This window comes from Sylvia atricapilla, chromosome 1 (genome assembly GCF_009819655.1).
Source record: "Sylvia atricapilla isolate bSylAtr1 chromosome 1, bSylAtr1.pri, whole genome shotgun sequence".
Taxonomy (NCBI): Eukaryota; Metazoa; Chordata; class Aves; order Passeriformes; family Sylviidae; genus Sylvia; species Sylvia atricapilla.
Window position 1 is genome coordinate 31188015 of NC_089140.1, and position 14285 is coordinate 31202299.

Genomic DNA, 14285 nt, shown 5'->3' on the forward strand with positions numbered 1-14285 from the left:
TTTTTGTGCCTTCAAAGTGCAAACAGGCTAATTGACTCTTAATGTATGCCTTGTTCTTGGCTTTGGTAATGATTCATTGGATGTAGTTTGCCAAAGAGAAAAATTACCTCTGTACCAAATTGTTCTGTTGCCAGCCCACTGGTGTTTAGCTGAACTGGAGGGATCTCTTCTGTCCTCTGAGCTGTAAGACTTTCAGTTCTTTATAATGATTGAAGTGCTAGTTGCCATTTGTGGTGACCAGTCCTATCTGACTTGCAGTGAACTGTCCTTGCTCTTCTACTCTCAGGAATTAGCCTTCTGTTAAGTTTTTTGCCTCCAAATTTTTACAGTACAGTTGATGTTCTAGGACATGAAACAGCAAAGCAGCAAATCTCCAGCATGTTTGCTTGATCTGAGTGCACAGAGAGGGCTTTCAGCACTTTACCAAGAGAGTTCACTGCTCAAGACCTAATGGACACCCACTGTCTGTGTAATTTTATGTTCAACAACTTTCCAAAGAAAACTTAAAACTTTCCCTGTAGGAAGAAGATCTCCCTGCTGTGTCTTACTTAAAAATCCTGGCTCTGAACAAACCTGAGTGGTTCTATGTACTGATGGGAGTGATTGCTGCTGCTGTCATAGGTGCAGTCCATCCTGCATTTGCTGTTATATTTGGAAAAATCATTGGGGTAAGTTTTTTGGGGGGTGTGGTCCCTTTGTTGTTGTGTTGTTTTTTTTTTTCATGGGGATTGTTTTGTTTTGTTTGTGGGTTTTGGCTCTCTGAGGGTTTTTGCGGGGAGGATTAATGGATTTTTTGTTTTGTTTGGGTTTTTTCTTTTGCAACTGGAAGTTCCAGTCCTAGGCTATCCTCATCCTCAACCACTCAGTTCTTTCTATGTAAGTCTCTGAGTGGTATTAGCTTGTATAAATTCATCCATTTAAAAATGTTGAAGGGACTCCCTAGAAGCAGGAGAGGGTGGAACTGTATCTGACTAGCAGAGCAGAGTAGGAACATTGATGGATCTGGGAGAACAAATTAGTGTTAGAAAGAAAGCTGATCTACTGGTCCTCAACAGAAAGTTGAGTTCAGACTTATTTTAGGATTCAGGATACCTGTTAAAAGAAATTAAAGTAGACAGGCTTCTTGAGGTGGAGGCTGGCTTATGTAATGGATGCTTGTCTGTGTACTCACTTTTGTGGTGTGTTTTTTTTTTTTTTTTCTTTTCATAGGCTTTTCAAGAAACAGATCCAGTAAAAAGGAGTAAAAACACTGTGGTGCTTTCTTTAATATTTCTTTTACTTGGAGTGATTATCTTAGCAGCATACATAGTCCAAGTAAGTGTCACTCTGAAGTCTTAAAAGCTCTGAACTCTCCAACAGGCTGCAGGCATAACTCATATCAACACAATCTGAGAAGTAAAACACCAATCAGAGCAGATTGCAAAAATATGCATAAGTGCCAGGGTCTTCCTGAGATATGTAGGTTTAATGTTAATGTTTACCTAAAGACGTATGTCTATATTTGCGCTTGGTTTAAATAATGCACTGAAGACAATGTTAATTGAGCATGATTGAAATAAGAGTTGAAGGTCTGGCCTTCAAAGTCTTAAGTTAATACTTATATTTTTGACTAGTCTACAGGCTCTTGCCAAAGTATAAAGCAGGTTCACTCTTTACCTTTGAGTAAATTCCATCTTTTGCTGTCCTCTTATGACTACTTTAAAGCCTGCAGGACACACTTAGTGCCCACAGATTTCCGTACCATAAAAATCCATTGGTATGACTGCTCTGAGTGGATGTCTCTGGTCACAGTCAGGGTAGGGAGGCCAATCACTAGACAGGTTGAATTGTATTGTAGTGCTGCTGTCTGTGTGTGCAAGGTTGATCAGAAAAGTTTAATCTCCCTTTGCTTGGGTGGTTTGTAGTACAAGTATGTAATATCTAGATGCCTTCTTTGCTATGTTGCTTCCTTTCTGTGAGAAAATCAAGTTTCAGGTTCAGGAATGTGAATGATGCTTTTCCCAGGACACATATATATTCACAGGGGATTGTAGGTGTGATGGCTTTTGTGGTGCTTCTTTTATTGTGCAGATTTATAAACAGAGTTACAGCATCAGATGAGAAAATAAAACTCTTTTTCCTGCCGCAGGGTTTCATGTTTGGGAAGTCTGGGGAGACCCTAACAATGAGGCTGCGCTCTTTGTCCTTCAGAGCATTACTTCAGCAGGTATGAATTAGGCAGTTAGGGTATCAAGAGAGCAGTGGGTGTGGATAAGGACCTGTGGGTTTGTAAAAGCGTCTGAAAGGGGCAGAAGACAGTAAATGGCTGACTAGAAGAAAAGAGAGCTCTACCATAGCCTTTGCAAATAAAAAAAGCTTCTTTGCCTTTCTGTAGGTACAAATCCTTTTGGGTCCCTTCTAATTCAGGATATTCTATGATTCTGTAGCTGATGGGATAAGTAATTTGTAAGAGAATAGTTAACCTCTTTAGGACAAAGGAATGTCTAAGTAAATGGAGTTTATAATAAAAGTTTCTATATAGGCATGTTCAGGAAAATATTGAAGCCAAGGAAATTTGATTATTGAACAATTAAATGTCCACAAAAGAATAACGTTTAAGCTTTTTTTTTTTTTTTTATTTTTTTTATTTTATTTACTTGGAAATGCTGACCAGAGAGACTATTAAGTTAGCCATCCTATTTTGTACTTGCGTGTAACTCTTTGAAACATAATTCAGTATCTTTTCTTGCAGGAGATTGGATGGTATGATGACCAGAAAAATGCTGTTGGTGTTCTGCTAACTCGTCTTGCTACAGATGCTTCCCAAGTTAAAGGCGTATGTTGATTTTTTTATGTGCACTTTTTAAATATCTTTTTCCTTACAAATATTAATTGCAATTGGCAAGGAACTCCAAGATTATTTCAGAGAATGACATAGGAAGTCTACCCCACAGACTGGCAGCTGCGTTTACATATCATGCTACAGACACATTGGAAATGGTTTCCCATCTGATAATTTACAGCTATCAAAAATCCAGCAGATGTTCATGTACCTTTCATGTACCTCCATGCAAGTCTTTAATCTAAATATATAATAATTGTAGACCATTTTACCATTCAACATGAACTCTGTGTATGTGCTTGGACCACAGTCACTGGACCCCAGGTTTTTACACTCTGTTATGGGTGTCACTTGAATGCCTCTTTGAGGTTGCATTTGCAGAGGATACAAACCCTTACTGACCTCAGTGAAGAGAGTTCTTGCCATTGCCACAAAATATGCTTCACAAACAATAGGAAATAGACCAGCATAATAAAAAAAGCACCATGGAGGGCAATGGCCGAGGAAGGGAGCTACTCAAGAAGCTGCTATGGGAGAGGTGTCCACTGGACACTGGTGAGAGAATATGTCAAATTCTGCACAGTTCTTCAACTGCTCACCTCTTCAGCAGAACCTGAAAATCTGCCAAATGTCTCTGTTTCTTCCTGTCTCTTTGCAGAGGGAAAAAAAAATCACTGCAGAACTTGTGGGGAAAAAATTGCTAGTGTCTTTATTTTCACTTCATATGTGTACATCACTAATCCTTTAATCCCTACAGTTTTCAGTCTCTATTGGTTTCTGTTTCTCTCCAGCCTTCCTTCATTGTGAGCTTGCAGGGATAAAATAGTCTTTGAGAAAATTTAGTCATCTTCATCTTTGAAAGTTTGCTTGCTTCAGTGGCGATGAAGTCTATCACTCTGTCAGGGCATTAAAAAGGTGTGCACACAGTTCCCTAACTACAAAAAAAACCTAAGGGTATGAATGGGTCTCCAGAGCTATTGTGTTTGCTACATGTCAGTAAGTCAGTACCATGCCTCATGCTGCACTGGTTGAAGTTTCCAAATCCATCTTTATATGCAACCCCTAGAAGACATGGCAACAATTAATCTTTACATTGGTCAAGTTATTAATACTTTAAATTAATTGAGCAAGAAAAAGTCTTTTCAGAGCAGGAAAGCCTTTGGCAAAAGAAAGAATATTTGCTTCCCACCCAAGTGTTTTTGTTTTTGCCCTCACACCAAGCTCTGGAAGATGGAGTATTTCCACAGGGCTATTTGCAGAAGTTCTTTCTGCAGATCTGAGCCCACCCAGATGCTGGACACTAATCAACTCTCATTTTAAAAAGGTTATTGATGAAAAGGTTATACAGGCTGGGAGGAGGTGAGAATTCTTCAGTCACAGTTACTCTTTCCTACTCATTATCCCACTGAGATAATGGATTTCTGCAGGGTGGCCAAATTCAGATTTCCTTTCTCTAAGAACACAGTCTCAAGTGCAGCAATGTAAGAAGCTGAGGATGAATATTTTTCACCAGTTAGTGTAGGGGGTCACAGTGGATGGCTGTTGTTAGAACCAAGCTCCTCTTCCCTGATGTTGCGCATCTGACTGCCAACTCGCCCTACTGTCACAGTGGTCACAATTTTCTCTGCCTTGGGTAGCGTGTGAAGTCCCAGATACGTTTCATTAAACAGCTGTCATGTCCAGCTCTCTAGACAACATTAACACCTCTTGAAGGCCTGAATGCTGGCAGGTGTGAGGAATCTCTAGGAATAGTTACAGAAGTTGGTGCATAATGTCCACATAGGTGATAGCACATGGTTTCATTTTCCAGCCAAACCTTTGGCCTTGACTACAGCGATTTGAAGTGGTAGTTTAAGCAACAGAAAGAAAAATCTAATGACATATATTTGGGGGGTTTCTGGGGTTTTCTTAGGCAACTGGAAGCCGGCTTGCACTGATGACTATGACTGTCTTTACCCTTGTGACTGCCATCGTTATTGCTTTTGTATATGGCTGGCAGCTAACTTTGCTTATCCTGGCCTGCATTCCTTTTATTGTTGGTGCAAATGCTGTGAATGCCAGCTCTATGTCTGGTCACGCTGCAGAAGATCAAAAAGCTTTGGAAGAGGCTGGAAGAGTAAGTTCTTCAATTTTAACTTTAGAGTTCTGGTGTGAGATCATTTTCAGGGGCAACATCGTAGTTATGTTATCACTGACTCAGTCGTCCAAGATAAATGGAGGGTGTCGAGGGGAATGTTTATATATCTTCAAGAAAAGCAAAACACAGGTAACACAAACCAGATGCAAATTAGAATATAAAAATGCACTTGAAAGCCTCCATGGTCGTTTTCTGGGCAGTGGCAGCTGCAGCAGAAGCAGCCCCAGCACTGGTGCACCTTGTACCTAGGGTAAGCAATGTGCCTCTGCACTGCTCTGCTGCAGCCAGAGGGGTTGCAACATTGATACCTTTTTATTCTGTCATAAAGGCAAGCCATGAAGGTACTCAAGGGTTTCAGGGTACTGCCTTTGTTCACCTGATAGTGCTCTTCCAGGAGACAGAAGCAGTCCATGCAAAAAAGCAAGCTGTGTCCAGATTACTAGTGTTTGTCCCAATTAAATGTGGTTTAATTTGTGAGAGCCACTACCCGTGGGTCAGGGAAGACACTGCTGGTGAATAATTTCAATGCTCAAGACTTTCCTTCACCTCGATTCCCTACTCTTAAACAAGCACATTCTAATATAAATCATAAATACCAGAGCAGAAATCAAGTGTTCAGAAGAAATCTTGCAGATTGCAGTTGTAAGAAGTTACCTCTTATTTCTTTAATCTCTTTGTTTAGATTTCAACAGAAACAGTTGAAAACATAAGAACTGTAGCTTCACTGACCAAGGAAGAAGCATTTTATGAAAGATATGTTGCTAGTTTGAATCTTACATACAGGTGGGTTTTTTTCTCTACAGTGCACTTGGTCTTTCAGGTTTCCAGTAAATACCTTTCTTGGAACCTAACCAATACCCAGAAGACTGGGAAGAATATCAAGAGCTGTTCATTTGGCTTTGAAATTTGTATAGTCTCTATATTTTAATATACATTCCTAAGTGTAGAGTGGGGGGAAAAAAAAAAAAAAAAAAAAATTTGCAGGAGATTTGTCTTTTATTACGCAAACTCTTTATGAACTATATTCTCTGCATATGTGTTACAGAATATTGTTTGCCTACAATATAGGACCTACACTCCATCTCAGTGTATTGCACTGATACTACTTAACTGAGGAACTGACAAAAACACCACACCCTTAATAACATAAACTAGTTTTATTCCCCTCATATGACTTTGAAACCTTGAAAAGAACTTCATATGTTTCCTTTGTTTGATCCACTACATCCCACTGACGTTTCTCCACTGAAACGCATTTGAATCACCACAGTTGCCAGATTCTTCTAGGTCCATTTTATTTAAATAAAATAGCCCAGAATCTAAAACGCTTCTAATGTAGAAGCAGAAATTGAAAATTATGTATTGTGCAATCTGTCCTCAGCCAAAATAGTGTTAAAATTCTATGTCTGGTGAACTGCTAAGAGCCCAGATTTGGGCAGGATGCTTGCTTGGACTATTACAGCTCTGATTTACAGCTCAGGCTGAAAAGGAGATTTCCTCTTCCTCAGAGAGCATCCTAAACAATGATGACAGAGAGTTCACCAGATTTTTATTCAGCATGTGTTCAATTAGCTATACCAAGTTAAACCTTTCCAGAGGGATAGATTGAGAAATAGAAGCATAGTCTGAATTCTTGTGGGATACCCACAATGGGTCCCTGGTCTGTTCAGATGGGATGAGCTGGTAGAAACCTGCAGGCAGCTTTTAGGCCAGGCTGGAGCTTGCTTGTTTTCTTAATTACTTCATTTTATTCACTTACTTAATTTTAAATGTTATTCACTTATTAGCTATTCACTTATTTCATTTTAAGTAACTTTACTAGTGACCCTGCCCTACTATAAAAGCAAAGGAAGAGGATTCAGTTAAACATAACTGAGGATTAAGGATTTCATTACTTTCTGTTTTAAGAGTGGTTCTGTGTCATGAAGGTGGGGGCTCTTACAGTTTGGCAAGGATTGTGTGTGAGTGTGTGTTGTGGGCTGATTTGTTGTGGTTTTGGGAGTGAGCTGGATTGCTTGAAAATTTTATTCCAGAAGTCTGGCTTTTGGACCCAGCCAGTGTCTGTTGTTTCTCTTTTACAAGTCATTTATGGAAATTTTCTTGTTTTATCAGAAAATCTCTGAAAAAAGCCCCTTTCTATGGATTTACCTATGGAATATCCCAGTCCTCAGAGTACTTTATTAATGCAGCAGTCTTCAGATTTGGAGCATGGCTCATTGCTAATTGTCTGAGCAACTTTGAAGATGTGTTTATGTGAGTATACTTTATAAAATGTAGAAAATATCGAAACCAGTACATAGTGTAGTGATTTCAATGCATGCAAATTATTTTATCAAATTACAGAGGTAAGGGGGCATGGGAATCCAGGCATTCAGTCTGGATGGAAGCGTTCTTTAGGCATAAGGGCTGTTTTGGGGAAAGGTGCATATTTGGGTAGTGAAACAGCAAGAGTGAGCAACAAGCTCAGCACATTTACTCTGGGGAAGCCTTTGCCCTTTGATGTCCCTTCCAGCAGAGAGTGTTAAGAGAAGTGATTTGATACCAGTGTTCAGCTATAAAGTAACTATGGAAACAAGCTGACCTTCCTAATACTGGATGACTCTTGGAGTGTGAGGAGCTCCAGAAATATCATCACCTAAAGATGCTAAAAAACTTTATTCTGAAGGTATGTTTTACACAATAGGAGAAGAATGCATAGTTCCACCTGGAATGAATCACACTGTCCTTTGCTTTTTAGAGTCTTCTCTTCTGTCATGTTTGCAGCTATGAATGTCGGTCAGTCTGCTTCCATGGCACCAGACTATGGCAAAGCTCGAACATCAGCCCAAAGAATCTTTCAGCTGTTGGACAGAAAACCTCTCATTGACAGTTACAGTGAACAAGGTGAAAAATTGGTAAGAGTTGCATTTTGCATGGGGGCTTGGGCGTATATTGCAGATCTGTTCCTTTGGGCTTTTGGGGTTTGGGTGGTGGTGGTTGTGGGGGTTTTTTTTGGTTTTTTTTTTGTTTTTTTTTTTTAAGGAGTGTTTTTTTTTCACAGGAAAAAATACTGTAACAAACTATATTAGTATTTATCTAGTATCAGCAATTGTTTTCACAGGTGCCTATTTCTTAGGATGTCACAAAAAGATACTAATTAGGATGACCTAATTGCAACCTGAAGGGAGCCTACAAGAAAGGTGGAAAGGGACTTGTTATTAAGAGCATGTAGTTATGGGGCAAGGGAGAATGGCTTTGAACAGAAGCAGAGTAGACTTAAATGAGATACTAGGAAAAAGAATTCTTTACTATGAGAGTGGAATGGGTTGCCTGGAGAATTTGTGGATTTCCCATCCCTGGAGGTGTTCAGGACCAGATTGGATGGATCTCTGAGCAACCTGCTCTAGTGAAAGGTGTCCCTGCCCATGGCAGGGGCATTGGAACTAGACATTCTTTAACACCTCATCCAATCCCAACCATTCTACAGTTTTGTCAAAAGGCAGACACTATATAAATAGTGCTACTGATTTATTTAGGGACTGTACTATTTCTGGATATCAGACATAAGTGTATGGCCTTTAAGGTGGTTTTTCTCTAATTGACAAAAAAAATACTTCTCATTCTATTTACTCATAGTGTAAATGGCTTCAGGAAAACACTGATAATGCCAGTTCCAATAAAAGCTTTCTACGGGTTTATAGGAGAAATAAAATACTAACGCATTTTTGTAATGGTTTTGTAAATAAGGGATATAGTTCCTTTACAGACAGGCACTTTGCGAAAAGCCATTCTATTCTAGTTGTGGAAACTTTTACAGTTAAAAATGTGAAGTCAACCTTAATGAATAATTTAGTTTGTGCTAAAATTGGGGGAGGGAAGACACAATAAGAAAAAAAAAAAAAAAAAAACCAGTAAAACAAAAAAGACCCATAAATTCCCCAAAGAGCCTTGCTTCTAAATCAGAATTCTCATTAAGGAGGTTGAGCTCAGCACTTGTCAATTTTCTGCATGTAATGCTTTGAATTTATATGTTCTGGAGGGATTACAAGGGCACATCTAGGTTCATCTAAGTTTAAAATCGACTTCCCACATAGGTTTAAAGAGTTGCTCCTACTCAGGAAGCCATAATCCAGTTTTCTGTAACTTCAAATTTATATACAGGATTTTCAACCTTTAAAGTTCTGAACATGCTTGTATATTTTCTTGAACCAGCATTCTCTGGCACAGATATTGAAAGACTTGTCAGAAGGTCTCCAATAAAATAAAACTTAAGTGAAGCAGTTTTGGTATAGAGTGGACTTAACTTCCAGTGATGCCTGTGACTTAGCAAAGCAAAGCTTTGAGTCCATCAAAATTAGGTTATTACCTGCTGTAAGAGCATTCTATTAGTAGTGCTGCTGGCATGTACAGGGAACTGGCTCATACCCCAAAGAACAGGACAGGCAATAGCCTTGGCATGTGCCCCCTTTCTTCCATTTGTGCTTAAATATCAGCCTGGCTAGGATATCAGACTGGCTAGGATAGCTAATTAACAATTATCACTGCTTTTTAAAACACAGCTTGTCCTTTGTGCCTATGAATACCCTGCTGAAGAATTTAGCTCTGCTGTCTTAATCTCTCATTTTGACCTTGTGTTACAGTTGTTCAGGTTTGATCTTACCTGCAGGATAAGATCGAGAAAGCAGATTATACCATTTATATCACAAGTAGAAGGGTCTTAATTGAATGTATTAGAAATGAAAAATCTGGATATTGCCTATTTTTCTTAAGAGGGTGGTTGGGCACTGGAACAGGCTCCTGAGGGAAGTGGTCACAGCACCAAGCCTGACAGAGCTCAAGGAGTGTTTTGAACAGTGCTCTCAGGCACATGGTGCTGTGCAGGGCTGGGATCTGGACTCTGATCCTGGAGAGTCCCTTCCACCTCAGCTTATTTTGTACTATTCTTTTCAAAGATGAAGTGGAAAAACAAACACAGGAGATGCAGGAAACTTCTCCAGAAGGATGTGATGACTTACAAATCATCCTGTAACTAGTGATACTATGCTCAGTCCAATATGTCATCGAAAAGAATTTCAAAAGCCCTTTCGAAAATACCTTCCCAAACTTTCTCGGATCTCTCACTTTAATAAGCAAGTCTTAAGTGTTGTTATAGTTGAGGCTAATAGATGTTCATATGATCTTGTGAACTCTCTACTGCTTTTCAGCGCCATTTTGAAGGCAACATTGAATTCAGAAACATCCATTTTGTATATCCAACAAGGCCTGAAGTTCAGGTTTTGCAAGGACTCAACGTGAAGGTTAACAAAGGACAGACTCTGGCATTAGTAGGAAGCAGCGGCTGTGGCAAAAGCACATCCATTCAGCTCTTGGAGAGGTTTTATGACCCTGTGGAAGGACAAGTGGTAAGAATAGACTTATGTGGCTGTTAATAGTGATTCAATCTACAGAACTCATTATCTGCCAAGGTTTCAGAGGCTTTTGACAAGCCTGGCAGTGCTTCTGTTGAGATGCCTTTTTATAGGGGTGTGAGTTACTGAGGCTATACCTCCAGGGGATCTGTAAACAATCCCAAACCCCTGTCATTGCCTGCCCTGTGCATTTGCCCACATGTACCAGCAGTGACATTCATGCTGGCACAGTGTGCTTCCTCAGGTCTCAGATCCTGCCTGGGAAAGGAATGACCATGTCTGACTGCATTTCCTCCCCAAGGCCCCTCACACACCCTGGTCAGACAGGGACGTCTAATGTATCTTGCTTGTCAGTATGGAAGTTTTCTTGCTGATATGAATTAAGCACACTAGGGACATGCTTCATATAACACAAATGTAATTTCACATAGAAGTTACTGTGTCACCATCAGGAGGTCCCAGTGGGCTTTTTGATGAAACCCCTGTTAATGGGTATAAAAAGTCAAAAGAAACCTCCTTTGGAGGTTGTAAGATCAAAAGGCCTACAGTTGAGAATATTTATTGTTGTGTTCAGCTTGTTAAGGGACAGGCTTTCCCATGAGCTTCCTGGTGCTCCTTGTAGTCAGTAGGGCTGGAAGGACCACAAGAACTCTTGTTACTTGCATGTTGTTTCTGCTTGCTAGCAAACTGAAGCAAAGCAACACAAAATTAAGAACTAATGCAGGAGAATATTTCATCTATTCTGCTTGTTCTTTTCCACTTAGCATGCAAAAAATTTTCTTGATTATGTCTGGTAAAATAACACATAATGGTCTTTCTCTTAAACTTCTTGTTTCCTGTTTACAGTAGGTATGCGTGGATGAGCTCAGTAGCCAGCTTGGTATCATGTTTCTGTTGCTTTTTCTAGCTAGCAGATGGACTTGATACCAAATCTCTGCATTTACAATGGCTGAGGTCCAGGCTGGGCCTGGTGTCACAGGAGCCCATTTTGTTTGACTGCAGCATTGCTGAAAATATCCAGTATGGAGACAACAGTAGGGTGGTTAGTCAGGAGGAAATTGAAGCAGCAGCTAAAGCAGCAAATATTCATGCTTTCATTGAAAAACTGCCAGAGGTAAGAGACAGTGATATTCTCTTCACAGTGAGATCATATATTTGGAATTATATAGATATATCAAGGTTGTGCTCACTTGCATAGATTAAACTAAAAATAATCGCTTTTGTTTTCCCTAATATGATAGCCTTTATGTTTTAAAATGTCAGAGTGTTTCAAGCTTAAAGTCCTTTTTAGTTTGTTAAAAAAAAGGCCATTGTTTCCATTACTGTTATGGTAGACAACCCAGAATGTTTGGGAGGTGAGGGGTGAGAGGGAGGTGGGGAGAGGGAAATGAGATGTTCTATGTATAAATAAGTAATCATAAAAATGTTTTATTTTTCATTTGACTGCAGAAATTCTTCAAGTTACTCTGAAAAAGATATTTTATGCTTTAAAAAAATTTAGTAAAACAAAGTAGTCTTACTTCTAATGGAATGGATATGCACAGGGAGTGTTTCTTAATAAGTACAAAGGGGCAGTCAATCAAAAGTGAATGGTATGGCATTTGACATTCATACCTGACAAGAATTTGGTTCTAACAAGGAAAAACACTTTGATAGCTTGTTTTTACTGTAGTTCTGGGTACCTGAAACTGAGGTAATAATGCTGAAAAATATTTCATTTTCATTACTACTAATAATGTTTGAGAATCTTAATTCACGAGCAATGCAGCATCAAATTTTTGGTGTATATGTCAGTAAGGATTAAGTTGTTAGTTAATCTTATGGTCGTATGATCTGTGGATGCTTCACTGCTGGCACCATTCAAGACTTGTTTCAGCCTTTGAAGGATCAAATTTTCAGACTGGATATGAATGTGTGCATGTATATATAACTGCTTGTACTAGAGAAGTTTTTAAAGCCTTAGCTTTCTTAAAACCACTTGTACTATTCTTTCTTTTATAGCCATTAATAAATTTTACTTTTTCAATCTTCTTTCTCTAAGAGTATTCACTGGTGATCTTTCTTGTTTTTTAACATCCAGAAATATAATACCCGGGTGGGTGAGAAAGGAACACAACTTTCTGGAGGCCAAAAACAAAGAATAGCAATTGCCCGTGCTCTGGTTCGTAATCCTGCTGTTCTGCTTCTGGATGAAGCTACCTCTGCTCTTGACACAGAAAGTGAGAAGGTGAATAATGATTATGTGACATACTTATGGCTATGCACATGGCTAGTTGCTTACTGTAGAATAAAATTAAAGCAAACGTGCTACAAATGCCCAGTTGTCAAACAAGCCAGGTGTATCACAGTAGCTTTTCCACCTGAAAGGTTTGACTTGAGCTATACTCGAAAACTGTTTATATTTACTGAATAAAGAGTAGACAAAACCTGAAACTTTAAGTGTAAACCTCCACATTGATCTGATACTCCTCAATTGTCTTCCTGTCAGATGTATTTGGTGGTAAATACTTAATTTGTGTTCTGACACAAGCCGGATGCCCAAGAACCCACTGCTTCATGTCTCAAATGTTTTGATCAGGCTCACTGACTTCAGTGAGAAGTCCTGTGGAATTCAAGGTTTTCTGTGTGTACTGAGTGCTATACCTGTGGGACATATATTCAGGTGATAAGAGAGTGAGAAATGTAGTTCCTAGGACTACATTTTATGCTTTAAAAAAAGTAGTCTTATTTCTAATGGAATGGATATGCACAGGGAGTGTTTCTTAATAAATACAAAGGAGCAGACTTTTCAGGTGCTAACAGCATTGTCCTGTCATCTGTGTGCAGATTGTGCAGAAAGCTCTGGATAACGCCCGGCAGGGTCGGACCTGCATCGTCATTGCCCATCGCCTGTCCACCGTGCAGACAGCTGACATCATCGTGGTGATCCAGAACGGCAGGGTGGTCGAGCAGGGCACCCACAGCCAGCTGCTGGCAAAGGAAGGACACTACTACGCCCTTGTAAACGCACAAGTCTCTAATTAGTACTGCTTGCTGAGCTTTTTTTTATTTTGTTTTTTGTTTTTTGATGGGAAGACATGAAAAGCTCTACGGAGGATTACTGTAGGAGGCTTTGTCTGTGCTGACCCAGCAGGAACTGTGTTGCAGCCTGGTTGCTGTATCCAGTGTAGCCCTTGGCCCACACATCCATGGAGATGAGCAGTGCATGCCTGGTGCTGGGTCACAGAAGGTGCACAGAGGAGTCCTAGGGACTGAATGTGCTGAGCAGTTTGATGTGTCATGTGTTCTGGAGGGTGTCAGACCTGGTGTAGCCTCACCCACAGCTCAGGTGTGTACCCTGCTCTCCATGTCCCCCCAAACCCTGGCCCACAGCAGCTGCCACAGACCGAGGTGATTACAGAGTTAATGACAGCAGAGGTGATGACGGCAGTTAAGCGTCATGGATAAACAACAAGCTGGTGCTTGTGGTTGCTCTTTGGGTTTCTTCATCAGCCAGATGAAGTCATAAAGTTTTCTTTAGTTAAGCATGATTATCAATGCTTACTGAAAACTGAAATTCCAAAAAGAAAATATTGCATTAAAGAGAAGGAAGTTGATGCATGGGTTTGGTTTTTTCCCTACTTTATGCCACATTTCTCATACTACTGTGCTTCACACATTTCTTGGATATTCAATACTCTATTTCAGACAATAATTAAAATAGTTGCAACCTTTTCATATCAAGATAAACTACATAAAAGATACTATTGTTTTGTTTAGTGTTTTTCAAATGCTGACCTAACAGTTTAGTCATTCCATCAAGTTAAGTTCAAAAGTTTTGGTTGAGCTAGGATGACATCTACTGGAGTGGACTCCTGTCAGCCATGTAAACAGGTTTTCTTTAAAATAAAGAGAAAAAGACAAGTTGTTTTCAATATAAGTTCCTTTCTTTTTAATAGGC

The 14285-nt window shown here is 39.6% G+C and overlaps 1 protein-coding gene across 2 annotated transcripts in view; it reads left to right on the forward strand.

The window, feature by feature from the left end:
• ABCB5 (ATP binding cassette subfamily B member 5) overlaps positions 1-13915 on the forward strand; it is a 33865-nt gene extending 19950 nt beyond the window's left edge. The window contains exons 17-28 of one of the 2 annotated variants that reach the window (XM_066318498.1): positions 522-668; positions 1210-1314; positions 2129-2206; positions 2732-2815; positions 4734-4937; positions 5641-5741; positions 7071-7211; positions 7696-7852; positions 10142-10339; positions 11253-11459; positions 12426-12572; positions 13172-13915. In XM_066318498.1, the coding sequence (XP_066174595.1) occupies positions 522-668; positions 1210-1314; positions 2129-2206; positions 2732-2815; positions 4734-4937; positions 5641-5741; positions 7071-7211; positions 7696-7852; positions 10142-10339; positions 11253-11459; positions 12426-12572; positions 13172-13369 (1767 nt within the window). In that variant the 3' untranslated portion in view covers positions 13370-13915. Of the gene's footprint in view, positions 1-521; positions 669-1209; positions 1315-2128; positions 2207-2731; positions 2816-4733; positions 4938-5640; positions 5742-7070; positions 7212-7695; positions 7853-10141; positions 10340-11252; positions 11460-12425; positions 12573-13171 lie in introns of those variants that run through there. The other variant, XM_066318501.1, reaches the window with a different exon arrangement.
• Positions 13916-14285: the final 370 nt, after the last annotated feature.